Genomic DNA, 25,830 nt, shown 5'->3' on the forward strand with positions numbered 1-25,830 from the left:
CACTCTTATGTAGGAGTAAATTAGCAAATATTTAGAAAGAATGAACATGGCTTTGCAAATTTTTGGTGGATAAAAAGGAGTTTATCGGATAGAAAGAAAGATTATCTAGCTGGGAAGGAGGAGTATTTCTATGGGAAGGAGGGAGGGATGGTTTGCAGGTTGAGAAAAAATCAGATGTGAAGGTGCAGGCAGCAAGCACGTTAAGGGTGCTGTTTTGTTTGTGCTAATGCTGCAATTCTTTCTTTGTCATGGCAACAAATATTTATGGATTACCTGCCATGGCCCAGGAACTGCTTATTCTATGAGGTGAGTATACAGCAGTGGAAACAAGAGAGAGGCAATCCAATGAGCACCTAACAGGTACAGTTTTATAGTTGATAAGAAAGCACAGTTGAAAATATACAGTGGGAAAGGGATGGAGAGCTGTGAATTACAAATGGCATGACTGGAGTGGGCTCACTGAGAAAGCAACAGTGTGAGAAAATTTTGACAAATGGATTTTCGTGCGGAACGCAGAAAGGAAAATTTCTGGAGGAGAAACCAGCAAGTCTGGGGAGCTCCTGGTTTATTTAGGATTAACGAGGCTAGGGCAGTTTCCCATCACACTTACCGCATGTCTAACTTCATCAACATGCACTGCTCTCAGTTCCTGAGCCTGCCTTGCTGTTTTACATTCACTCTAAAACGACACACATGGGCTCACACCCTGGTTTTCCCGAATATTGACAATTCCTCTTTCAGGAATCCACCAGTAACATCTCTGCTTCCTTCCTGTCTCCCAGGCACATTCAGGTGTGTTCCTCTGTTCAAGGCAAGATGGAGGAAAATCATCTTACGGCAGGAAGTTGGAATCAGAAAAACATTGTATCACAGAGCAGCAAAGATCAAGTGCTGGAGTCAAAAGTTCTGTAGTCAGGAAGCGGGGAGACAGGAGAGGAGGAACTGGGGGAGGAGTTTGGGGTTCTGAGCGAACTGGGAGAAAATCAGGAGAGAACTGACAAGGACTGGGAAGGCCCCTTGGGTGCCAGGATGGAAATTCCGTGCTGGCCATCTCTTTCCCGTAATTAGCAGCAAGTGTCGAGCCAGGATGATTTCCTATGAAGACTTGAATGTATTGTTGTAACAAGGAGAAGTCTGGAGGAAAAGAGATTGGAAATGCAAGACGTAGGGACAACAGATGAGGAGGAGGCAGTGAAGGGCGGAGAGGAAAACAGCGGGGCTGTGACTGTGGCGAGCCAGCCTTTACCCGGAACACCTGTGAAAACTCAGGAGCCATCTGGGTTACAGAAGCCCCGTGAACCTGTCGGACAACTTACCAGTCTCTAGGGAGATTGCTTTCCTGCTATTATAGCTCCCGAGTTTTTCTTACTTTCTCTAATAAGCATGTGTGATTTATTACATTTTGCCGGGTTACCCAGGAAACCGACTCTAGGGTGAAGATTCGTGTGCAGAAAATTTATAAAGGAAAATACCCATTAGGGGCATATTGTCCCTTTCTTGCCCTTAAGCATAGTTATAATAGCAGTTTTAGAGACCTGATCTGTAATTCCAATATCTGACTTTCATCTGAATACAAGTATTTTCCTTGTTTTTGGATTGAGGGGAGGGGAAAGCACATTAGGGATATCCTGGCCATTGCCAGGAAGCATTCTGGATTCTGTCATGGTTTTCTGAAACAGTGTTATTCTGCTGTGTTTGCTTTAAAAGGTAGGTAGCATGGCCGCCCCTACTCCAACTCCGTGTGCCCTTTAGCAGAGAGCAGCGAACTCCTCGCTCAGCTCCTCTACCGTTGTCTGACCGCTACTGTAACAAAATAACAGTGCAGTGGAGGATGGCCCAAGTCCTTGGGCCCTGCACCTCATGGGAGACCAGGAGAAGCACCTGGCTCCTGCCATCGGATCAGCACGGTGCGCCGGCAGCAGCGCGCCGGCCACGCCGACCATTGGAGGGTGAACCAACGGCAAAGGAAGACCTTTCTCTCTGTCTCTCTCTCTCACTGTCCACTCTGCCTGTCAAAAAACAAACAAACAAACAAAAAACAAAAAACCACAGTGAAAGGGCAAAGATCTCTCTCTCTCTGTTCAAACCACAAAACGGCTCAAAGCAACAAAAACTTACTTTCTCAAAGTCCTGGAGACCCGAGACTCCAAAGCAGCATCCGGGGGCCAACCCCAGGCTCGCTAGCAGGGTTGTGCACCCTCCAGGGCTTCCAGGGGAGAAACTGTGTCTACTTGGAGCTTCCTCCAGCCTGCCTGCCTGCTAGGGCTCCGTGGCCGAGGCTGCGTCACCCAATCCTCTAAGCCACAGTGTGAAGAAGCCGTCAAGTCTCCCGCTGTGTCTTCACCTCGCCTGCCTTCTGCTCAGCGTAGGAACGCCTGCCCCCCTCTCCTGGGCTGCTCGTGATTGCCTTTGGGGCAATCCCAGCTGGATAATCAAGGATTATCTGTGGTCTCAAGAGCTTGATCTTCCTCACACCTGCACCGACTTTGTCTTCTAAGCTGCAGCAGTGATTCCGGCGTGGGGGGGGGGGTTACTCCCCGCTCTGGTTCTTTGAGTCCTTGTTGGTCTGCTTGCTCAGCAGTGAATTTAAGATGGGGGTGGTGGTGCTCACTAGCTGAACTGAACACCCCTGCTTCCTGGAGCGTTCCTCTCTGGGTGTCTCCTGTCTTACTGCTGTCAGCACCTAAGTTCTGTCCTCTGCTAAGATGGTCAGAAGCACCGTGCCTTGTTGCTGTTGTTGTGTGAGGTTTAGCCACCCCGGTTTGGAGCCCTCTGGGGCCTCTCCTCAGTCCCAGAGACTGTGGAAGATGAGAAACTGGCCCTCCCCATGGCCCTTCTCCTCTGGGAGGTGGCGCCTCTGTTTCTGCCCCATTTGGGTTCTTCTGGTCTCTGGTTCTGGCTGCCAGTAGATGGTCCAACAGCAGCTACTCCATCCTGGACACTGAGCCTCTGAATCCTCTTCATGACGCACTTGAAAAAGGTGTGACCTTGGCATTGTAAACAGAGCCCGCACAAAGCACAACTTCTGAATCCCTTTACAGTATCTCTTCTCCTGATAAGTGACTAAAATGGCCAGTGGTACATGAGAAACCACAAGTGATTATTGGCAAAACACTGTTCTTAGTTATCTTTGAGTCAAGAGAGAAAACAGGTTAGAAGCTATGTGAAATGAATGATAATGAAAATAAGATGTTAAAACTTGTCAGGTAGGCTGGAGCGCACGTTTGAGAAACTATTTGCTTAAGGCTGAGAAATCAGTGACATACATTTCCAACACAGGAAGAGAGAAAAAGGCACCACATCAAAATTAAGTCAGGGGAATTGTGTAATAGAGGTAAGAGCAGAAATCAATAAATTAAAAAAACAAAGATATAGTAGAGAAAAATAAGAGGTCAAAATGATATTTGGAATGATTTTTAAAATTTCTGAACACAAGAAAACTGTGAAGGCAAAAAACCTACAACTAACCAATCATCAAGAATGAAAATTGGTCAGTCCATTATAAACCTAGTAAATATTAAAAATAATGATAAAGTGATCATCTTTTGGCTAATGACTGAAAATCTGGATGAAACAGCTAATTCTTTGTTCTACTCTGCTTGCCTGTCACTCATTTTGGGGGACAGGATGTATATTTGGATAGATGACATTTTATAAGGCAGAGTTACAGAGAGGCAGAGGCAGAGAGATAAAGAGAGAGAAAGAGAGAATATCTTCCATCCACTGCTTCACTCCCCAAATGGCAGCAATGGCTAGAGCTGGTCCCATCCAAAGCCAGGAACCAGAAGCTTCTTCTGGGTCTCCCAGTGCGTGCAGGTGCAGAAGGACTTGAAACGTTCTCCACTGCTTTTCCAGGCACAACAGCAGGGAGCTGGATTGGAAGTGGAACAGCCAGGAGCTGAACTGGTGCCCACATGGGATGTCTGCACCACAGGCATCTGGCCCCTGATCCCTTACTCTTAAATAAATAGATTTGAATATGCATATTGTGTGGCTCAGCCCCTTGTTTTAAGGCATGGGGAACTTTTTGCAGTCCTTAGCTTACCGTCTCAGCTAATTATTGGTCCAGAGTGGAGCAAGGGTGCAATGGGTTGAGTGTGTCCTCTGTGGCTCAGTGCAGCCAGGTCGAAGAGCCTCAAGTTGTGAGTACGCCGTGAGGGCTCTGTCCTCCAGAATGCAGACGCGGTTGTGTTGGGAGTGAGGTCCTCTATGTCTTCCTCTCTCCCCCATCATGCAAGCCGTCTTGGTCCTTCTGCTTTCTGCCCTGGGATGAGGCAGTCCCTTACCCGATGTCAGTTCCTTGATCTTGGGTTTCAAAATGGTCAGGAAATACAGCTCTGTCTTTATTAAGGACGCCTACTCAGGTACCCTGCGATGGCAGCGTAAAATGGACTGAAACGACAGGTCTTCTAAGGACCACTCCCCTGTCCACCCCAGACGGTGACGGTGCCCATTCTTTCAGAGAGCCATTCAGAAAACAGGATGCTCAGTGCCTCTAGGGACAGGTGGCAATAAAAGGAAAGGACGTATTTATTAAGGTCGAGAGTGGGGTTCACTGGTCTTACCTGCTTGCCGGCTCTTCTTCAGTCACAGACACTAAGGCTGCAATGTAGCTGCCAAAATGGCTTGATGGCCACTTCCCATGGGTTCTAGGAGTTGGAGGAACTTGCAGGCCATACTGCTGCAAGGTCAGATCCCTGTCTTGCAGTAGATGGCGGTTCCTGTTGCACAGATGTGGCAACATTGAAGAAAAACTGGCGGGCTTTGCTGGAAGACGATCGGATCTCGGTGAAGAAATCCGCACTGTTAGCGTGTGGCTTGGCCTGTGAATCTGCCCTTTCATGCACAACAGTCACTGCGCAAAACAGAAAAGAATCTGAAATGCCGGGGGAGACTGCAGTGGCGTCGGGTGAGTAGCACGTCACTGCTGTCGACAGTGTGTCCAGTATTTAGCACTTGGAAGCTGTTTTCCCAGCCTCACCTCGCCACCACGTGGTGCTGGTCGTGTGTGTGTGCACGCGAGTGTGTGCATGCGTGTGTGTGCACGTGCTGCACTTCTCTCTGCCTGATTCCCGGCGGGCTCTGCTAAAGCTGGGTCAGTGGCTGATGTGATGTTCCCGACACTGCAGGCGGGGATTAGTGTGGCTGTCTCCGGAGCAGCAGGCAGACTTCTCACGCCTCTCTGTGTGTTGAGTGCAGCTTGAAAGCTCGATCGGAAAAGGCCCTCTTTCCTCTTCTCTCTCTGCTTTGCCACCCCATCAGGCTGTGCTCAGAACTGCTCTCCTGGGAAGCGTGGAAGTGAGGAAGTGGGGGGCGGAGCAGAGCAGAATGAAAGGGAATGCGTGCTGTGGGAGGCTGTGCTGTTGCTGTGGCTTCCTCTCCGCTCGCTGAGATTCAATCACTGCTTGGAGGGGATCGGGAGGTTTGCAGAGCCAGGGCCAGTGCAGGGTGGAAGAAGGAGGGGATGGCAGGAGAATTCAATAACGGGGCTGCGGGAGTTTTGGCAACGTACTGCCGGACAAATTGCGCAATGGGATCATGGGAGACGAGGGAGCCAGCGCCTGCAGGGACTCGGGCAGAATAGCCCTGGTGTTTCTCTTGCACACTGCAGGCTGCCAGGCAGGGTGGGGCCAGGCTCTGGCTTCTGCAGTTCCCTTGTCCCTTGCTTCAGGGAGCAGGAGCACCAGAGGCAAGCTCGCCTCAGCCTCAGCTTCGGTCCATCTAAGAGCAGTCGCAGGTTCTCTGCTCTCAGTCACGGTAGAGACCACAGACTTAACCACGCCACTGGAGTCTAGGGGCTGCTGGTGCTCTGCTTCCTTGCTCGGTGAAGTGGAGCACTTCTGTGTATTTTCATAGATGCCGGCAGGTGAGTTCATGTATTGGGTCAGAATGGAAACATCTGGTTGGTTCAAGGGCAACATCTACGCCAGAAGATTTGCCAGAAAGGTATTCATGTGGTTGAAAAAAATAATGAATGAGTCGTCTTAAGATCTGAGTTCTAGTCTAGCCAAATTTTCCTCTAACAAAATATATGACTTTAGATAAATTATGTACAAGTCCTTCCATAGCAGAATAACGGGTAGAATGATGGTTTCTAGGATTCTTTACACTTTTGCATTTTAGAAACCACATGCTCATCAGGCACATATGGGAGGTCTTCTATGTTTTAAGCGTTACACACACTGTTATTGTTGCCTACCTTTGTTTTGGAAGGGACACATTTCTTTGTCTACTTTGATTTCCACAAGTGTGAAGTGGCCAGAATGGTGATTTTTCTGCTTACGTAAGAACATGGGGGCTTGTATCAGAAAGATTTGGAAAACGAAAGTGCTCTGTTGCAGGTATTTTGATTTATTTATATAAATATGAATGTAGGTATTCCAGGAACAGATGCACAACCTGGCATCCGAGATAATAACAAATAACAAAAGACCCAGAAACAGTCTGTTTTACCTAAAAATATGTGAAGTGCCTGATCAAGAGAGAAATTATCCTATTACTACTCCCAAGTTGTGTGTGTGCACACAGAGCGGCTAATTAGATCAATAAATACACAAAGTAATATAGTCTGCTTGAAAAACAAAGTTTGTGCTGCAGGAGAGCTTGCACATCTCATTTATCACTATACTTATCACAGTGACATTTGCTTTAGGAATGAGTAAGAATGAAAGGGGGCTGAAAAGGGGCTGGCATCATGGCCTGTCGGGTGAAGCCGCAGCCTGCCAGCCAGCGTCCCATATGGGGGTCCTTTGGGGTCCTGGCAGCTCCACTTTCGCTCCAGCTCCCTGCTCATGTGCCTGGGAAAGCAGCAGAAGATGGCCCAAGTCCTTGGGCCCTTGGATCAGCTCCTGGCTCCTGGCCCCAGCCTCCCCCAGCCCTGGCTGTTGTGGCCAATTGGGGAGTGAACCATCAGATGGAAGACCTCTCTCTCTCTGCCTCTCTTCTCTCTGTGTAACTCTGACATTCAAATAAATAAATAAATCTTTAAAAAAAGAAAAAATGCATCTTAAATAAAAGAATGCATGGACACAGCAGACTTCTTTAGTATCCTTTTCCAATTTCATTTCCTGTGGTCTCGATGCTGTTTTTTGATATGCTACCTCCTCTGCTTAAAGCTTAAGGTTGGGGTGCCAGATCTCCATGTGACTCAAAATAATGCATGTTTAGGACTGAAAGATGGTGCTGAAAAGCCACTTTCCCTACTGCTGTCTTAACTCGCAACTAGGCCCCCGAATCCCACGCTGGTGTCGGGCCGTAACCGCACAGGTGTAAGCATTTGGCGGGAACGTGACTCAGTGAGTGTCCCGCGGGTTCTCGCCGCACAGATCCACTCTGCATCACCTCCAGGCCCCCTCCCCATGTGCATGGAACGAGAAATGTGTCGTGCACCTGCTAGTTGTTTTTTTTTTTTTTTTTTTCCCATACCCTGCATCTCCTCGGCGTCTTTGAGCTCTCCCTGTGCTCTCAGAGGAGCGAGAGCTGCCCCAAGCCGGCCACACCTGTGCAGCCCTCACGCGTGCTCGCGCGCCCCGCGCGGCGGACTGCGGCGGGAGACCCCGCCTGCGGGCAGGAGGGAGGCGCACGCACCCGCGCACGGGCGGTCCCACCTGGCCGAGGCCCCGTCGCCCTGCGTCCCGCAGACGCGCGTGGGCTTATTCGAGAAATTTCGGTCCTCTGGCCGCGCCGCGACACGTGGGCCCGCACTTCCCCCCGCCTCCCCCGCCCGTAGCTTCGAGGACGCCCGGCTCCGCGGTCCTCTGGGGGCCTGGCCGGAGGCCTGACCCCTCCCTGGGACGCCGAGGCTGCAGCTTTGGCTTCCAAGCACCGCACCGACCCTTCCTGCGCCGCTGGGTGTAAGCCGCCACCCTGGTCCGCAGCAAACACGGCCCCGGCGCTGAGAGTGATACCACCGCCGTCCAATCAGAAAGGAGCGTTCCGGCCCCGCCCCGCGCTGCCCACGGGACCAATAGGCGTGCAGGGAGGCGGGGCTCGAGCTGTCAAGTGGCCCGGGTGGGCTCGGCCGCGCCAGGAGGGGCGCCGGTGCGGGGATGCGCGCCCAGGTGCTCACCGTCGCCGCCGACGGGGGAAAGCTGTAGGGTCGCGCCGGGCTGCGGTGGAGCAGGTAGGGGCCCGGCGTGTCCCTCGCGGCAGGTGGAACAGAGGCTGCGTGGTCCGCGGCACCCCCAAACCTGCGGTTTCGCAGCTCTGGTGGTGCGGGACGGAGGCCAGGCCGGGCTGCGGGGACGGGCGGCGGCGGCGGCAGCGGCAGCGGCGCCCCGGGGGACCACGGCCGCGGGGCGCCGGCGTGTGCGTGGGCCGGAGCGCGGGTCCGCAGCCGCCCGCAGCCTGCACAGCCCGGTCCGGCCGCGGCAGGGGGCGACGCGGCCTGTGAGCCCCCGGGGCGCGGGCACTGGCGGCCGGTCGGGCTTTTTCCCCGTGGACCGGGCTGGGCGGCGGCGGCCGCGCACGCCGGGAAGACCGCCTCACCTGTGTCTACACCCGGGGCTTCGTGCGGGATGCTGCGGGGCCTGCGCACGGCTGTCTGCAGCTGCTGCGCGTCCAGCCCCGCGGCCCCCGCGCGGTGGCTGAGCCAGCCCGACCTTGCGGGCAGCGCTCTGGGGAAGAGGCCTCGGGCGGACGCGTTTCCGTCACGCACGCAGCGGTCTGTGCGCGCCCGCGCGCTGGCCGGCGCCGTGGGGACCTGAGCAGCCCGGGGTGTGGGCTCCGCGCGGGGCCGCCTCCGTAGGCTCTGCGGGCCCGGCGGCTCGCCCGCACCTTCGTGGTTTCCTAGCGGGCGGATGGGGCGGCGCTGCGGGGCCTGGGGACGGATCTGCTTTCCGGGGTGCGGGTTCCCTCCCCCAAAGCCCACTGCAGCCACGGCGGCACCAGGCTGAAGCCAGGAGCCGGGCGCGCAGTCCTGGCCCGCGCTGGGGGAGGCGGGGACCCAGGTCTGAGCTCAAGGGCTGTCTGCACTGGCTGGGAGCTGGGGTCAGGAGTGCACCCTGGCCCCAGGCCTGTGGGTTCCCCAGGTGCTGCCTTCTCCCCTCTGCCCTCCTCCAGGGCGGTGATGAATTTCATTGTACCGATTTTGTTTCTGGGCTTGATATTTAAATGTGGGCTGCTGACTCACCTGTCTGTATCCTGTGGACTTCGTAGATGTTTCTGCATGGATTTTTCTCGTGATCCGGAGTTTTTATTGGTGTTGATAGCATCTCTATTTTTTTTTTTTTTTTAAGATTTATTTGATTGGCAGAGTGAGAGACAGAGAAAGAGCGATAAAAAGAGGTCTTCCATCTGGTTCACTCCCCAGGCGGCTGCAGTGGCTGGAACTGGACTGATCTGAAGCCAGGAGCCAGGAGCTTCTTCCTGGTCTCCCATGCTGGTGCAGGGGCCCAAGGACTTGGGGTTGTCTGGATGGGATGCAGGCACTGCAGGCAGAAGCTTAACCCACTGCACCTCTGCACTGGCCCCAACATTTCCTTAGAGGAGAAAAATAAGGTTTGGAGGACACACGTGATGTGCTTAAAGGCCTACCCTACGGTGTGTTCCTGCTGCGAGGCACTTGGCTTTCAAATGGGGTAATTGTTAGCTGGCCCAGTGTTCAGTCATGGTAACAGTGTGCAGTGTTGGTACCAGTAACAGTGTAAGTCACACTATTCAGTTACAGCTTTCCATGTGTAAAATTCAGTTCTAAGATGGTTAGATCACAATTTAACTTGTCAGGTTATCTGGAATATGAGTGGTTTAATCTGCCAAGCTAACCATCACAGGTATTGGGAGCTTGCTTTTAATTTTGAATCTTCAACTTGGTGATGATCTGATTTGGGGCAAGTTAATGAACCTGTTAGAGTTTCCTTTTTTTTTTTTTTTTTTTTGACAGGCAGAGTGGACAGTGAGAGACAGACAGAGAGAAAGGTCTTCCTTTGCCGTTGGTTCACCCTCCAATGGCCGCCACGGCCGGCGCGCTGCGGCTGGCGCACCGCACTGATCCGATGGCAGGAGCCAGGTGCTTCTCCTGGTCTCCCATGGGGTGCAGGGCCCAAGGACGTGGGCCATCCTTCACTGCATTCCCTGACCACAGCAGAGAGCTGGCCTGGAAGAGGGGCAACCGGGACAGAATCCGGTGCCCCGATCGGGACGAGAATCCGGTGTGCCGGCACCACTAGGTGGAGGATTAGCCTATTGAGTCGCGGCGCTGGCCTTTTTTTTTTTTTTTTTTTTAAAGGCAGAGTGGACAGTGAGACAGAGAGAGAAAGATCTTCCTTTGCCATTGGTTCACCCTCCAATGGCTGGCGCACTGTGGCCGGCGCACCACGCTGATCCGATGGCAGGAGCCAGGTGCTTCTCCTGGTCTCCCATGGGGTGCAGGGCCTAAGCACTTGGGCCATCCTCCACTGCACTCCCTGGCCACAGCAGAGAGCTGGCCTGGAAGAGGGGCAACCCGGACAGAATCTGGTACCCTGACCAGGACTAGAACCCGGTGTGCCGGCGCTGCTAGGCGGAGGATTAGCCTAGTGAGCCGCGGCGCCGGCCCATTTCTTTGTTTTAAAACAAGAGGAACAGCCCTAAATCTTGAGGTGGATAGGGCTCAGTGAAGTGTTGGCGTGTGTTCCCATGAGGAAAGCTGCATAGTGGACTGTTATTTAATTAATAGGGCCATTGTTAATTAAAATGGTACAACAGTATGTGTCAACTAAATGCATTTAACATTTTTTATAATTTTAATTTTTAATTAGTTTTTAACGGGTTCAGTGTGTTTGGAGATAGAATTCTAAGAACATAATGATGGTCTCTTCCTCTCTCGCCCTCCTTCCCTATCCCTTTCTAGTTGGAGTATTTTCAAGATTTATGTGTTTATTTGAAAGGCAGAGTTACAGAGAGGCAGAGGCAGAGAGAGAGAGAGAGAGAGAGAGGACTTCCATCTGCTGGTTCAGTCCTCAGATAACAAGAGTGGTTGGAGCTGCGCTGATCTGAAGCCAGGAGCCAGGAGCTTTTTCCGGGTCTCCTATGTGGGTGCAGGTGCCCAAGGACTTGGGCCATCTTCACTGAATTCCCAGGCCATAGCAGGGAGCTGGATTGGAAGTGAAGTGGCCAGGGCTTGAACCAGTGCCCATATGGGATGCCGGCACTGCAGGCGGTGGCTTTACCTGCTACACTACAGTGCAGGCCCCTGTATTTTTAGTTTTTAAGATAACTTACTTTAAATTTACAGTAGAAGGGCTTAATACTTGACTGAATAAGAAATGTAACAAGTAAAAAGCAGTAAGACCCTCTGTTAGTGGGACTATAGTCAGGGGCTATAAGTAGTAATTAAATGGAAAAATGGCTGTTTCACCCACATACAATGAATTTTAAAATAATCACAGAACATTGAAAGTATAGTAGTATAACATTATTAACCACTGGTTTGACAAAGATACAAAGCAGAGTTTTACAGAATTATATTTGCAGCAGCGTTACTACACACAAAGATTTCTCAAATTTTAGCTCACACATATAAGGGAGAACATGTGGTATTTGCCTTTCTGGGTTCAACTTATGTACTTAACATGATGTCCTCCAGTTCCATCCGTTTTACTGTAAATGGTAGAATTTCATTCTTTTTCGTAGCTGAATGATAGTCCACAGTGTAAATAGCTGACATTTTCTTCATCCATTCCGCTGATCATGGGTACCTTGGCTGATTCCGGATTTTGGCTTTGTGGACAGTGCTGCTATACACGTGATGGTGCAGTTTTCTCTGATTTGTGCTCAAGCCTTTTGGGTCAACACCTGCTAGTAGGGTTGTTGGATCATGTGGCACATCTGTTTCCAGTTTTTATAGGAGTCTCTGCACTGTTTTCCACAGTGGCTGCACTAATTTAAATCCTCACAAGCAGTGTCTAAGAGTCCCCTTTGTCCACATCTTTGCCAGCGTTTGTCGCTCCCTGTGTTTTGGATTTTAGCCACTCAGCGAAATTCTAATCAAAGCGTGATGAGGTTCTCACCTTACCTGTCAGAATAACTAAAGCATTTAATCTTCATGATTCTCATGCAGGGTGGTCACTGCTCTTTGGGATGTTTTTAGTAGGTAACTAATTTGGAAACCTTATCTTTTTTGTTTTAAAAGATTTGCTTTTGTTTGTTTGGAAGACAGGTTTACAGAGAGAGAGGTACAGACAGAGAGAGAGGTCTTCGATCTGCTGGTTCACTCTTCACATGGCGGCAACGGCCAGATCTGTGCTGATCTGAAGCCAGCAGCCAGGAGCTTCTTCCAGATCTTCCACGTGGGTGCAGAGCCCCAAGAACTTGGACCATCCTCCACTGGTTTACTAGGCCACAGCAAAGAACTGGATCAAACGAGGAGTAGCTGGGACTAGAACTGGCATCCATATGAGATGCCAGCGCTCAGGCCTGGGCTTTAACCCGCTGTGCCATAGCACCGGCCCCGAAACCTAATCTTTATTATTTTGTTGCTTAACTGTTATTTTCACATCTGGTTTGTTTTCTAATTAGAGGCATCTTTGCAGTTACGATAATCTGTGTTTTTGTATACCTCATCACATTGAATACAGCTCTGAGGACTGTCAGCATAAGGAATTGTTGGCGCGGCTGCTGCCTTGATCTGGGAATATTCTATTGGTAGAGGCTGGGCATTGGGAATTATTTCTGGAAAATTCCTCTGGCTTGGTTGTCCTCGTCGTGATGAGTAATAGATGCCGTGAGATGTCTCCGGAGCTTCCACAGAATGATTCAGTGTTCCTGTAGAGGCTGTGACCACGCTGATTATCCTGTACATTCTCTTATCTCGTTAGACATTTATGTTCATTTTATTTGGAAGAGAGAGAGGGAGAGAGACAACAGTCGCAGACACAGACATGCAAAGTGCACCAGCCGTGCTGGGCCAGGCCGAAGCCAGGAGCCAGGAGCTCCATGGGAGTCTTCCAGGTGGTTGGGAGGGAGTCAAGTGTTGGGACCTTCGTCTCCTCCCTCCCAGAGTGTGCGTCAACTGGAAGCTGAAGTTGGGAGTGGTGGCGCTGGGGCCGCAGCCAGGCACAGGGATGTGGGTGTCCCAGGCTGCTGCTTAACTGCACGGCCAAGGGTCTGCTTCTGTGTTCTCGTATCTTGTGTCTTGCTGACCAAGTAGAGACTTGGTGGGGAGGGAGACCATTCATACTTGTCTATACTACACGTGCCATGTAATTGCCTTGTTAAAATATGCACAGACAGCTCCGTCTGTGCCTGTTGGCGCCTGTGCATCACATCCCAGGCCTGTCCTCCCTGGGTCCTGGCCAGCTGCGTCTCTTCAGCCCTCGCGTTGGTTCTCTTCCTGCTGCTGCGCTGTGCATTGCTCTTGCCTCTGCCCTGCCTCGTTCCATCTTGGCCAGTTCCTCCTTGAATTTCACTTCTGGGAACCACCGCGCTCTGAGACCGTGGTTTCGTCCCACTGTGTCTTACCCTCCTTTCCGGGTCTTTGTCCCGTCTCCTCCCCACTCTGGCTTTCCGGTGAGTCCACCCATGGATGCCAGTTTATTCAATTGGAAGTAAATTCTCACTCTGCATTTCCATTCCTACTGTAATCATCAGGAGCCATGTAGAATAGGATTATAGGGGCCAAGTGCAAGGGCTTTGGAAGGAATCCTACGTGTTAATGTTGATGTGTCATTACACAGGTAAGCAAACGCTAGCAAGTCGAAGATGATAGTAGCAATTGAGAGAATATTTTAATATTAAGTGTGATAATACATGAAAGATTTGCAAAATATGTGGCTTACTAAATAAGAAAAATGTATGAGTAACTACTCATAAATAGTAGGTATTAGTAGTAGGAGCAGGGGTCATACGGAGGACTGGATTTTGCTTTCTCCTCATCCATATGTGCTACTTCTAGTCTGGCCTTCGGCAGTGGATGCTGTGTGAACATTCCTGGCATTTTGTCTCGTGATTCATCATTTTTTAAGATTTTCTTACTTCTGCTTTCAATTGTCAAACATCTATTCATAATTAATTTATTCATTTTTGCTCTGAATTGTAGTTTGTATCTTTCCCTGTTATCTACAGTGCTACAGGGAGAGGGAGAGAGGGAGAGAGAGAAACAGACAGTTCTTCTATCTGATGGTTCACCCCCACCCCCCATGGCCACAATGGCTGGACGTGAACCAGGCTGAAGCCAGAGGCCAGGAGCTTCGTCCAGGTCTCCTCTGTGGGTGACACGGGCCCACTACATGGGCCATCTTCTGCTTTCCCAGGCCGTTAGCAAGGAGCTGGGTCAGATGTGGAGCAGCTGGGATTTGAACTGTTACCCACATGGGATGCTAATGTTGCGGGTGGCGGCTCTATCCACTACGCCGCAATAGCAGTTCTTAGAGTGCCATTTTTAAAGTGGTTTTGCACACTCAGAGGAGGCTGTGCATCAAATCCTAGTGTATGAGTTTCTCCACCTTTTCATACATTTGTAATCATTGGTTTGATGTTTTTTCTACTTTTGACGTTGCTTCTCTTTATTTTGAAACTTTCAGTGCGCCAGAGCAGTTGGATTCTGTGTTAGACCTTGAAAATGCAGGAGAATTGGGCGTGAGTTCACTAGAATAGTATAAGTGACATTTTTAAAAAAAAATTCAATTCATTTAGTATTTGTTTGAAGGGTTGCAGAGAGGGAGGGAGAGACAGAAACATAATCCATCTGCTGGTTTGTTCCCCAAATGGCTCAAGAGTTGGAGACGGGTGGAAGCCAGAAGCCTGAAGCTCCATCCTGGTCTCCTTTGTGGGTGACAGATGCCCGAGGACCTGGGCCATCTTCCATTGATTTCTCAGGTGCATTAACAAGGATCTGGCTCACAAGTGGAACGGCAGGGACTGGACCTGGTGCTTATATGGGATGCTAAATGCAGCAGCTTAACCCTCTGTGCCACAATGCAGCCCCCTGGTGACCTATTTTGTAAACTTGCATTGAAATACAGAATAAGAAAAATTGGAAATGTAGAAAATTCTACAATACAGAGAAACCCGTTCTCAGTCTTCCAGTATTTTCAGTTTATACACTTGACTTTGCAGTAAATGCTTGTGTTTGCATTTGGCTTTTTTTACCTAACATCGTGTAGTCTACATTTATTCATTTTGTGTACTGCTCGTTCTAACAATGTTTCTGTGGCTGCCAAATATTCTGTTATATAGATAGAGACTTTGTATGGTTTCCAGTATTTCAGTTGTGAACATGAATGTGAATTCCCATCCGTTTGCATTTCTGACCATTTCCTTATGCTAATTTCTTCGCAGGACAAAAACATAAATATTTCTAGCCTTGGCATTTACTGCCAGATTGCTCCCACGGTGTTGATGTGTGGACTTGGACTTGGGAGGATGTATCTGTTCCCATTTGGCCATTTAGTGGTCTCAGGAACACTTCGATGGTAAAAGACGCCATGGCCGTTTGGATAGAAGCCGGTTATATCTAGTCCCTCTGAGTTGTGTTTCTGTAGCTTCGGATGAGTTCAAGAAATTTGTTGACTTCTTGTGTCTCATCCTATGTGAATTACACATGACTCTTTACTGCAATGCTCACGTTTCATGAAATCTTGTTCGTCTTCCTGGCTTTCTGAGCGTATTTTCTGACACAGGGTGATTGTAACTTTACCGTAGTTGAGCCTGCCATCCGTTTGCTGGCATCCCTTAATGCTTGAAGGCTCAGAAAGCTTGCTGCCTCCTCACACAGCGCTGAGAACACACGGGGAAGGGGCAGTGGCTGAACCCGTGTGCTGCTCTGAGCCGAGGTCTGGCTCCCGTGGCTCCTGCGCCTCTCGCAGTGGGAAAAGGCTCCGGGGGCCCATAAAGAGCACTCGCAGTCTATTAAGAGCCCGTAATTCTTTACGCGGCTCTCCCGTGAGGTGAATGACACCTTCATTCTTTGCGAGCTATGATTGTCCATTTCAAAAGTGCCATGGGCCAGAGTGCTCTGTGGACGACACTAATGACCAGCTTACTCGGCCAGAGCAAGGTACATTGTTTGCACAATTATCTGAATGACTCAGGCACTACATCTGCTCTGCCAGGATTATCCAGATGGTCCTTCACTCGCTGGGTAATTGCTGAACGCTGTGCCTGCTCTGGACAGTGTGGCCTGAGTGTGAGCGCTTTGCCTGCTCCGTCGTGACCGCTCTGAATGCTTGCGGTTGGGGGTTTTCGTCTCCTTTCTGGGAAGCAGGCTGCCTGGTTCTTCAGAGAATTACGTAGAGCTCTGGCTGAAGTGCATTGCGCGCAGTGACCAGATGTGTGACGAGGGGCAGCTTGCTTTTGAAGACTGTGATTTCTGTGTAAGAAACAGAGGTGCTGAAAGGGTGGGTGTGTTGGCATTTAGTGTGCTGCTCAGGTACCCCATGGTGGAGTGCCTGGGCTTGAGTGCTGGCTCTGTTCCAGATTCCCGCTGTCTGCTACTGCGCACGTGGGAGGCAGCAGCCCATTCTCAAGTGCTTGGGCCCCTGACACCCACAGGGAGACCCAGCTGGAGTTTCTGGCTCCTGGCTTCAGCCTGGCCCAGCCCTGGCTATCGCAGGCCTTTAGGGAGTGAACCAGCTGATGGGAGAGCTGTATCCTTCTCTGTTTCTATGTATATTCTTGCTTCTCTGCTTTTGAAATACATAAAAAAACAAAAAGGGACCTGGAGGGCCCAGAGTTCCTGTATTGGTTGCCCTCTAGTGAGTCCTTTCTCACAAGCATGGTCTCTACACAGTAACCATCGCTGACTTTGCAAACCCGCCTTGGCGTGTGCCTCGTCTGCTGAAATCATCCGTAGAGGACACTTGTGCTCTGCAGGATGCCTGGACGTCTTGAGTTGCTCCTGAAGTTTTGTATTAAGCGGTCCCTAGTATCTGCTCTCAAATCTGTTCCAAGTCGGGTCTCCCATGACATCAGTCCCGCTGAACTGTGCACGTTTCCCGTAGCACATCATGTTTTCTCGCCGGCCCCTCTCTCTGTTCCATCCTCTACCGTGAATAATTGTCTCGGTGTGCGTCTTGGGACTAGCCCGTGTCGCTTCTTCACGCCTTGAGTCGGGTGCCACCGTTTCCAGAGTGGGTTTGCAGTCTTTAGTTCTGCACCTTACTCAGTGCATCTGTACCAACGTGTGGGCCTCCCTGCCGTAGCACCTGACACAATGCACTGTGAATGTTCCAGTGTTGATCGCTCCCATGGGAAACCCCGGAGGACTGAGGACAAAAAAGGACTGGACAGAGTTGATGCTTATTAAATATTTTCTTAGAAATGAGTGCAAGAAGCTTGAGACTAAAATAATTGTTACTGTTGGAACAAATGCAGTATTCATATCTATACATTAAAAATCAACAAAACTAGCAGCTGTGTTCTTCATTATGATCTCAGAAATTAACATCTTGGTTTTTGTGGATTTATACGAGATAGATAAAACAGCTGTCGAATGAGAAGTTTTACATTTTGAAATGCTATGACGAGTATGTCCAGTAATTAAAAATGCTAAATCGACAGGTAAATGTTGTTAAAATAATTCTGTATCTTAGAAGCAAGGACAAACATATAGTTACATGGATAAGGTATATGTATATTTCTGTGTTATACTATGTAGTGAGAAAATTAATTCCCCCTTCCCCATCTATAGAAAGGTCTTCCATTTCTGTCATTTTCGGAGGTTCATAAAGCATGGTCATGTGCATAATCTTTGGAGCTTTGCAGTAGTTTTGAAGGTTAGATTTGATGGCATGGTTATTGACATTTTTCAATAAACAAGCTCTGAGAAATGATTTTCCTGAGGTCACTTGTTGGCAGGTGACAAAGCTTGACTGTAAGACAGGTGACTTTACTCATTTTGCTGACCCAAATCATGTACTGGGAAGGCGCTGTGTATGGGGTAAGGACACTGGTTGTGGTACTCATATTTTACTGAGTCTCAAGTATTGGGAACACATCATTTTCACTTTGGTGTTTAATAATATGAGAGACCAGCTAACATAAGTTTCTGTTTTAAGAATATTTTAAAGTCTTGTGTTTATTTCTTGATATTTTATTTATTTATTTTTAAAGATTTATTTTATTTTATTTGAAAGAGTTACAGAGAGAGGTAGAGACAGAGAGGGAGGTCTTCCATCCGCTGGTTCACTCCCCAGATGGCTGTAACGGCCAGAGCTGCGCTGATCCAAAGCCAGGAGCCAGGAGCTTCTTCCAGTTCACCCACGTGGGTGCAGGGGCCCAAGGACTTGAGCCATCTTCTACTGTGTTCCCAGGCCTAGCAGAGAGCTGAATTAGAAGAGGAGCAGCCGAGACTAGAACCGGCACCCATTTGGGATGCCGGCACTTCAGGCCAGGGCATTAACCCACTGCACCACAGCGCTGGCCCTTTTTTGATATTTTGGACCACACACACACACACAGTCATTCCTATCTAATATTACACTTATTCTTGTTGTTGTTTCTGAGTGAATTTCTGTTTATTTTTCGTGATAAAGTATTCTGTGCTTTCTCTTAATGTATTCTATATAATTTTTGAGAGTCATGTGAGTCCAGTATGTCCTTTTTGGAAGTAGTGTAACTAGAAGGGCTCAAAATGCTGAGATTCAGGACTTGATTTTCCATTTGTTTTGTGCAGAAGTCTTCTCTCTAACTGCCCTTCAATGGCTGAGAACACATCTGGGTACTTGCTGGGTTAGGTATTGTTATACAGGTGCTGCGCACTGCAGCTCAGACCTTCAGGAAACCAGTGAGGTGGGTTTATTAAATATATTGTTTTGTATCATTTTGTAGATAGGAAAGTTAGAGAGATTAGGCGGCTGATGCTTAGAGGCCAGAATCCGTATCCCGTGGGTGGTCTGCAGCCTGTTTGCCTGCATTGTTCACAGTGCTCCCCCCTCGTGACGGGAGGTTAGTCACAGTTTAAACCTTTGCTATTCCAAGTGCCAGAATCTGGTCCTAGACTTGAAGTACTTTTAGTATCAATGCAGGGAATTCGGTCATGCGCATCTGGGTGTGTTTTATTATGGATGTCTGTCTCCTCAGCAGAATGGCTTTCCACTACGGTGATTTACGTGGTGTGTTTCCCCAGCACGGACGGGGCCCTTACAGTGTGCTCTTTAAATATCTCATTAGAATTTTGACATAAGCATCAGCAGTGTTTATGCTTTTGTGGCCTGATTTTTCCTCCTGAGCCTTACAAACCATAAACAGTAATTCTGTCCTCAGGCTTCTAATCTGATAGTATTTAATTGTCATGGTTACTGAAAGTACAGATTCACTCTCTGAAAATGGCAAGATGCCCACTGAGATGCTATATAAACAATGCTTGTTATATTCTTGTTTGGATCTGAAATTGTTTAATATAAACAGAATTTTGTGTCATATTTTCCATTGTACTATTTTTATATACCAAACACAATATGACTGTGTTTTAGTTGAGAATCATTTTAAACAACTAATGGATTGATTTGATCTGGTTTTCTCTTGGAGATCATACCTCCTCTTTGGTTATTAGCATATCATCTCAGTTTTTCTAAAAATGCTATTTTCATGTTTTGGTTTATGGCCGGCGCTGTGGCTCACTTGGCTAATCCTCTGTCTGCGGCGCCGGCACACCGGGTTCTAGTCCCAGTCGGGGCACCAGATTCTGTCCCGGTTGCCCCTCTTCCAGGCCAGCTCTCTGCTGTGGCCAGGGAGTGCAGTGGAGGATGGCCCAGGTGCTTGGGTCCTGCACCCCATGGGAGACCAGGAGAAGCACCTGGCTCCTGGCTTCGGATCGGCGCAGTGTGCCAGCCGCAGTGGCTATAGGGAGTGAACCAACGGAATGAAGACCTTTCTCTCTCTCTCTCTCTCTGACTAACTCTGCCTGTGAAAAAAATAAAAAAGAAAAGAAAAATTTGGTTTATGTGCCTGTTGTATGGGGGGATCAAACACAAACACTTATTTTGAGTAAAGTCCTGTATTCTTGCTTTTGGTTTTTCTTTTACCTTTTTAAATTAAAGAATAACAAGAATGCAAAAATGCACAGTGAATGTTTGACTCAGTGAGTTACAGTGAAGTCTTGTATCTCTGAAACCAACTCACAGCTGAGGATAAAGGATCTTTTCTGCAGCCAACAGCTCCTCTTGGGGTCCTTCACTGTCCTTGCCACCTTGCCTCTCCCTGGAGGTACCTGATCTTCCACACGAAGACCGTGGGGTAGTTTATGTAAGTGGAATTGAAAGGAAGCATTTTAGGGAGTCAGGCTTCTTTAACGTGTGTGTGTGTGTGTGTGTGTGTGTGAGAGAGAGAGAGAGAGAGAGAGAGAGAGAGGGAGAGAGAGAGAGAGAGAGATACTAATGCTTGCATGTAGCAACGGGTGATTTTTACAGTTCTATGGCATTTTTACATGAATATACCAAAATGTGTGTGTTCTGTTGGGCATTTGGCTTGTTTCTGGTTTTGTATTTATAGTAAGAGTTCTCTGATGAACTCAATTATTGTACTTTTAGATTGTACTTTTGATACATGATTATTGTACTTTTGCATATATTTGCACACATTTTTGTTGCAGTACACCTAAGTTTAAAATTGATGAGTCATAGAGTATGCTTAGCCACTACTTTAGTAGATATTGATAGTTTTGCGAAAGTGGCTGTGCCATTTAGCAATCCATCCCATGGAATATGAGCTATGTAATGATTGTAGCTTTCCTATAACTCAGTTGGTGTGAACAGCTTTTTTTTTTTTTTTTCTTAAACCATTCTGCTGGGTGGAAGCATGTGTGCACAATGAGTAATTAGAGTTTTGTGTATCCATTGATAAGAAGTTGAAAACCTTTTAATATGTATTTTGTCCAAATAGATGCCCTGTTTCAAAGTACCCATTCAGGAGTTTTGTCTGTTTTAATACTGGTCTTCTTGCTTGTTGTTGCTTGGAGGTTGTATATTCTGATTGAGCCCTTTAAGAATATTTGTGAATATCTTCATCCACTCTGTAATTTTCCTTAGAATTTCTTAATGTTGTATCAACAGATACTCAGTTTTTTTTTTAAAGATTTTAGTTTTACTATTTATTTTTGAGAGGTAAAGTTATAGAGAGTGAGAGGAAGAGACAGAAAGAAAGGTCTTCCATCCGCTGGTTCACTCTCCAGTTGGCCGCAATAGCCAGAGCTGAGCCATTCCGAAGCCAGGTGCCTCTGTCTTCCTCTGGGTCTCCCATGGGTGCAGGGGCCCAAGCACCTGGGCCATCTTCCACTGGTTTCCCAGGCCACAGCAGAGAGCTGGATTGGAAGTGGAGCAGCCGGGACTAGAACCAGTGCCCCTAGGGGATGCTGCTGCAGGCAGAGGATTAACCTACTGCACCAAATCGCCAGCCCCTGGATGTTCTTCATTTTAATGAATTCCATAGTTAATATTTTATTTAATAAACCTTTCCTTATTGCAAAGTCAATGAATATTTTTGTATTACATTCTACCTAGATACTTACTGTTTCATATCTTATCAGGAATAGGTTTTCATGCCTGGTTTGAGCTGTGTTTTCTTACTTGGATATAAATAATACTGACCCAGAGCTAGTCATTGAACCAATTGCCATTTCTACACACCGTGGCCATGCTATTTTTGCCATGAAATACTTTATGGGAAGATTGGTCTTGGTACGTTTTGTTCAGTTGTACTGCTTGCTTTCTTCTTCTGCATCTGCAGAGTCTTGAATTTTCTGTATTTAAAATGGGCTTTCTATTTGCTGGTCTAGTCCCACTGGCTTCATTACTCTTCAAGTTTATCTTGTCTTTTATTGACTCTTGGCTGTTCTATATAAATATAAAAGTCAGATCATTAATTTATCCAAAATCCCAGTGGTAATTTTTATTAGGATTATTCCAAAAATCAATTTGAGGAAAATTGGCCATTTAAAAATTTGTCTTAATGTATTTTCATGGCCTAATGTCATTTTAATCTTTTAAAAGTTCTCTAAATGATCCTTCTAGTTCTCAGTGTAAAAAACCTTGGACATTTTTATATTTATTCTTAGATAATTGCTTTTTATGCTTTTGTGATAATTCTCAATTTTAGTTTCTAGGCGGTGACTAGACATCTACTTGAATTTTGTATGGTGATCATTTATAAACTTAAGCAGCTGACTTATCAATACTAATAATTTATCTGCTGATTGTCTTTTAATTTTCTAGGTTTTCAACATATCATCTGAGCATAATGGGTTTATTTCTCCCTTTCGTTTGAACTCCTAAAAATTTTGTCATACGGTACTAGCCAGGATCTCTGTCTCCAGTGTGGTGCTAAGCTGAGCTGGTGGTATTTGCTGGCCACATAGGCATCTCAGAGGAACATTTCCCAGCATTTAGCCAGCACCTGTTAGATTTTCCATGGAAGCCTTTATCTTGTTGAGGGAGTTCTCTTCAGTTTATATCATATCATATTTATTTCATATCAGCTGAATGTAATTAATCATGTTGATTGAGTTTCAAGTGTTAAACCAGAAATCCTGGAGTATTATTGAGAAATTTTTCAGTTGTATCTTCTTTTTTGGGGGTAGTTGTTTGGTCAGGGTTTGCAAGGCTCAGGTTGGTGCTAGATGAATTCCTACAGTGAGTTGGGATATATTTTCTCCTTTTCTATTTTGTAGAATCTGTGGATGATTGTGTTATTTCTCTTAAATATTTGAGGCATCTAAATATTAAGTCCTTTGACCCTAGCATTTTCTTTGTGGCATAATTTCAAACTTTGGTAACATTTATGAGTCTGTTTATATTTAACGATAATTATTTTGTCTTTTTTGCTAAGTTGTATTTTTCTAGGAATTGGTTCATTTGTTTATTTTAAAGGCAGAGTTAACGAGGGAGAGCCAGAGAGCGAGCGAGCAGGCAAGCACTATCCAACTTCCATCTGCTGGTTTACTCCCCAAATGGCAACAACAGCCAAAGCTGGGCCAGGCTGAAGCCAGGAGCCAAGAGCTTCGTCCAGGTCTCCTGTGTGGGTCCAACAGCCCGAGCACTTGGGCTGTCCTCCACTGCTTTCCTAGACACACTAGCAGGGAGCTGGATCAGAAGTAGAACAGCCAGGATTCGAACTGGTGTGCATATTGGATGCCAACATCGCAGGCAGCAGCTTTACCTACTACAGCACAACGCCAGGCCCTATTTGAATTTGTAAATGTATTGGATATTTTTCAAAATGTTTCAGTTTATCTTTTAAATAGCTCTAAGGCCTTTATTTTAAATACTTTTTTATTTGTCAGAGTCACAGAGAGTGAGGGAGGGGCAGAGAGAGAGAGAGAGCAAGTGAGCGTGCTTCTACTTTGAGAAGTAGCTGCAATGGATGGGGTTGAGCACGGCTGAGGCTGGGAGTCAGAAGCATCTTCTGGGTCTCCCTCGTTGGGGGGCAGTGGTCCAAGCGCTGGAGCCATTCTCCATTGTTTTTCCCACGTGGAGCAGTGTGTACAGGAACTGGCACACACAAGGGATACAGGCATCGTAGGTGGTGGCTTTCTCTGCTATGCCACAATGCCGGCCCCTGCGTTTATTTTAAAATAGGTTTTGTTTATGCATCTAATACAGTTTTAGGTATGCTTGGCCCTCCCTGTCTGTGGGTTCCACGTCTGTGGATTCAACCAACTGCGCCGTGACTGGAGGATGCTTGAATACAGCTGCATTTGTAGTAGACATCTAGGCTTCTCCCTTTGCTGTGACAGCAGTTTACATAGCGTTTACATCACATTAGGCTTTATAGGTGACATGGAGAGGATTTAGAGTGTAGGGGAGGAGGAGGTGCAGGTTCTGCCGCTTTATAGGACTGTGCGACTGCGACTTTGGCCTCTGAGTTCCAGTACCGTTCCCTCGGGGGAGCTGGGCTGTGACTGCGTTTTGGGGTTAGCACTGTCAGCGTTTAGGACTGTTAGAACTGCATCCTGCTGTCTGGGATGCTCTAGGTCTGTTTATTGTGGGGAGCAACTTGGACTAGACTGTTACTGGAATTAAGACTTATTCTATGCATCTGCTCTCCCACAATATGGAGCTGGGAGAGGAGTAAACAGCTTCTACCCAGCTGCCTCTCACCAACTTGACAAGCTGCAGGAGCTGCTCCTGATTGGAGGAGAGCAGCGTACTCGGCGTGTGGGCAGCCAAGTTGGGATTGGCGGAGGAGGACTATAAAGGAGGAGAGAGACGGCATGCACCGGGAACATCTATGGGGAACATCTAAGGGAACCCGTGCCGCCCCCGAGAAAGCCGGCCGGCGGGGTGCTGCTCCCCTGCGGAAGTGGGGAATGTGGCCAGGGGGAACTGCCCTTCCACGGAGGTGGAAGGGATAGTAGCCAACCCGGGAAGAACCAGCAGCAAACCCGGGGAGGGCCGAGCAGACAGAAAGAACAGCGCAGGGTCCTGTGTTGCTCCTCCACGAAGAGGGGGAGCGACATAATGGTGCCGTGACTCGGATATGAAGCCTAGGCAGGGCTTAGTGTCGTTCCTCCACGAAGAGGGGGAGCGACATAATGGTGCCGTGACTCGGATAGGAAACCTGACTCGGATAGGAAACCTAGAACGGATAGCAAACTTAGGAGGGAAGAAACGGGAAGAAGCAGGAAAATACCAGAGAGAGAGACTAGCAAACAGCCTAGGGAAAAGCCGGACGAAAAAGGAGCCGGAAGAAGTTATTGAAAGCCTAGGCATAGATTCGGATACGGACTACGGGGGGAAGCTGGGAGAAATCTCTAAGGTCAAAAGCGAAAGTGAAAGCTAGAACAGACTCGGATGCGGACTGTGGGGAGAGGCCAGGAGAAATAAGGGAGGAATATTGTTGGAAGAAAACTTAGGGAAACATACCGGGTAGAGAAAAGTGTTAGGGAAATTGAAGCCGCGGGGGGCAGGCCGAGGCGGATACGAAAGCCACTTTGGGATTCTCAAGTTAGCCCGGGAATAGGGGGCGAAAAGTTGAAACCAGAAGCTGAAACGTGAGCCTGGTTGGGATCCGTCTGATTAGCCCGGGGAGCAAAGGACGGGAAGCCAAACCGTGGGGCGGAGACGTACGCTGGGTTGAATTCGCCAGGCTAGCCCGGGGAACTTAGATTGAATGCTAGTGGCGGACACGTAAGCTACGCTGTGTTACTCGCGGAAGCCGCCGCGTGCAGAGAGAGCGTGCGGGGCACAAGTAGATAGGGAACGGGGCTGGCGAGGCCGTGGTGCAGACGCGAAGGGCGTGGAGACCGCGGAGCGCGCGAAGCCAAGCCGCGCAAAGCCGGGAAGCTGCGCAGATGAGAGAGGCGCGGGCTGAAGCGGCGCAGCCGGGAAGCCGCGGGGATAAGAGAAACAGAAGTTTAGAAATGGAATGAGAGCGGGAAGCTGCAGGGATAAGAGAAATAGAAGTTTAGAAATAAAATGAGAGAAATAAGAATGCTGGGAGATAGAAGTAAAATGGGAGAAATAGGAATGCCCGGAGATAGAGAAATAGAGAAATAGAAAGGCCTCCCTACAACACTGCAATGTGAGAGCTTGGATTCAGTCTGCCCGATTAGTGAGGCGATGAGCACCTGCGGGCAGCTAGCAGCTTATGCGCCGCAGGTCACCGAAGACAGGCACGAATTAACATCAGTAAGGCTTCCCCACAATACAACAATGAGAAAGCTTGGATTCGGTCTGCCTAATTAAGGCGATAAGCGCCAGCAAGCAGCTCAACCAGAGTATGAGCTGCAGGTCACCGAAGATAGGCACAAACCAACACTAATAAGTCTCCCCCACAATACGGCAATGAGAAGGCTTGGATTCGGTTTGCCTGATAGGTTTTGTAAGCACCTGCGGGCAGTTCTAGCAGAGTAGAGCATGCGCTGCAGGGCACCGAACACAGGCATGCATCAGTGCCTAAAAACCTCCTCACAACATGGCG

General features: G+C 48.3%; 2 protein-coding genes across 9 annotated transcripts in view; one reads left to right on the top strand and one right to left on the bottom strand.

The window, feature by feature from the left end:
- Nucleotides 1–5,921, bottom strand: part of LOC149124775 (uncharacterized) — a 97,063-nt gene extending 91,142 nt beyond the window's left edge. The window contains exons 1-3 of the mRNA XM_089303330.1: nucleotides 5,513–5,921; nucleotides 4,680–4,855; nucleotides 2,119–2,256 (exon numbers count right to left, since the gene is read on the bottom strand). Of these exons, the coding sequence (XP_089159456.1) occupies nucleotides 2,119–2,256; nucleotides 4,680–4,855; nucleotides 5,513–5,921 (723 nt within the window). The remainder of the gene's footprint in view (nucleotides 1–2,118; nucleotides 2,257–4,679; nucleotides 4,856–5,512) is intronic.
- A 1,713-nt stretch (nucleotides 5,922–7,634) lies between these two features.
- Nucleotides 7,635–25,830, top strand: part of CNTN1 (contactin 1) — a 384,862-nt gene continuing 366,666 nt past the window's right edge. For 7 of the 8 annotated variants that reach the window (XM_051850934.3, XM_051850935.3, XM_051850936.3 and 4 more), the window contains exon 1: nucleotides 7,635–8,122. The gene's annotated coding sequence lies outside the window, so the exon portion shown is untranslated. The remainder of the gene's footprint in view (nucleotides 8,123–25,830) is intronic. The other variant, XM_070049666.2, reaches the window with a different exon arrangement.

Source organism: Oryctolagus cuniculus, chromosome 9, assembly GCF_051225735.1.
Source record: "Oryctolagus cuniculus isolate XC-2025 breed Fujian yellow rabbit chromosome 9, ASM5122573v1, whole genome shotgun sequence".
Classification (NCBI taxonomy): domain Eukaryota; kingdom Metazoa; phylum Chordata; class Mammalia; order Lagomorpha; family Leporidae; genus Oryctolagus; species Oryctolagus cuniculus.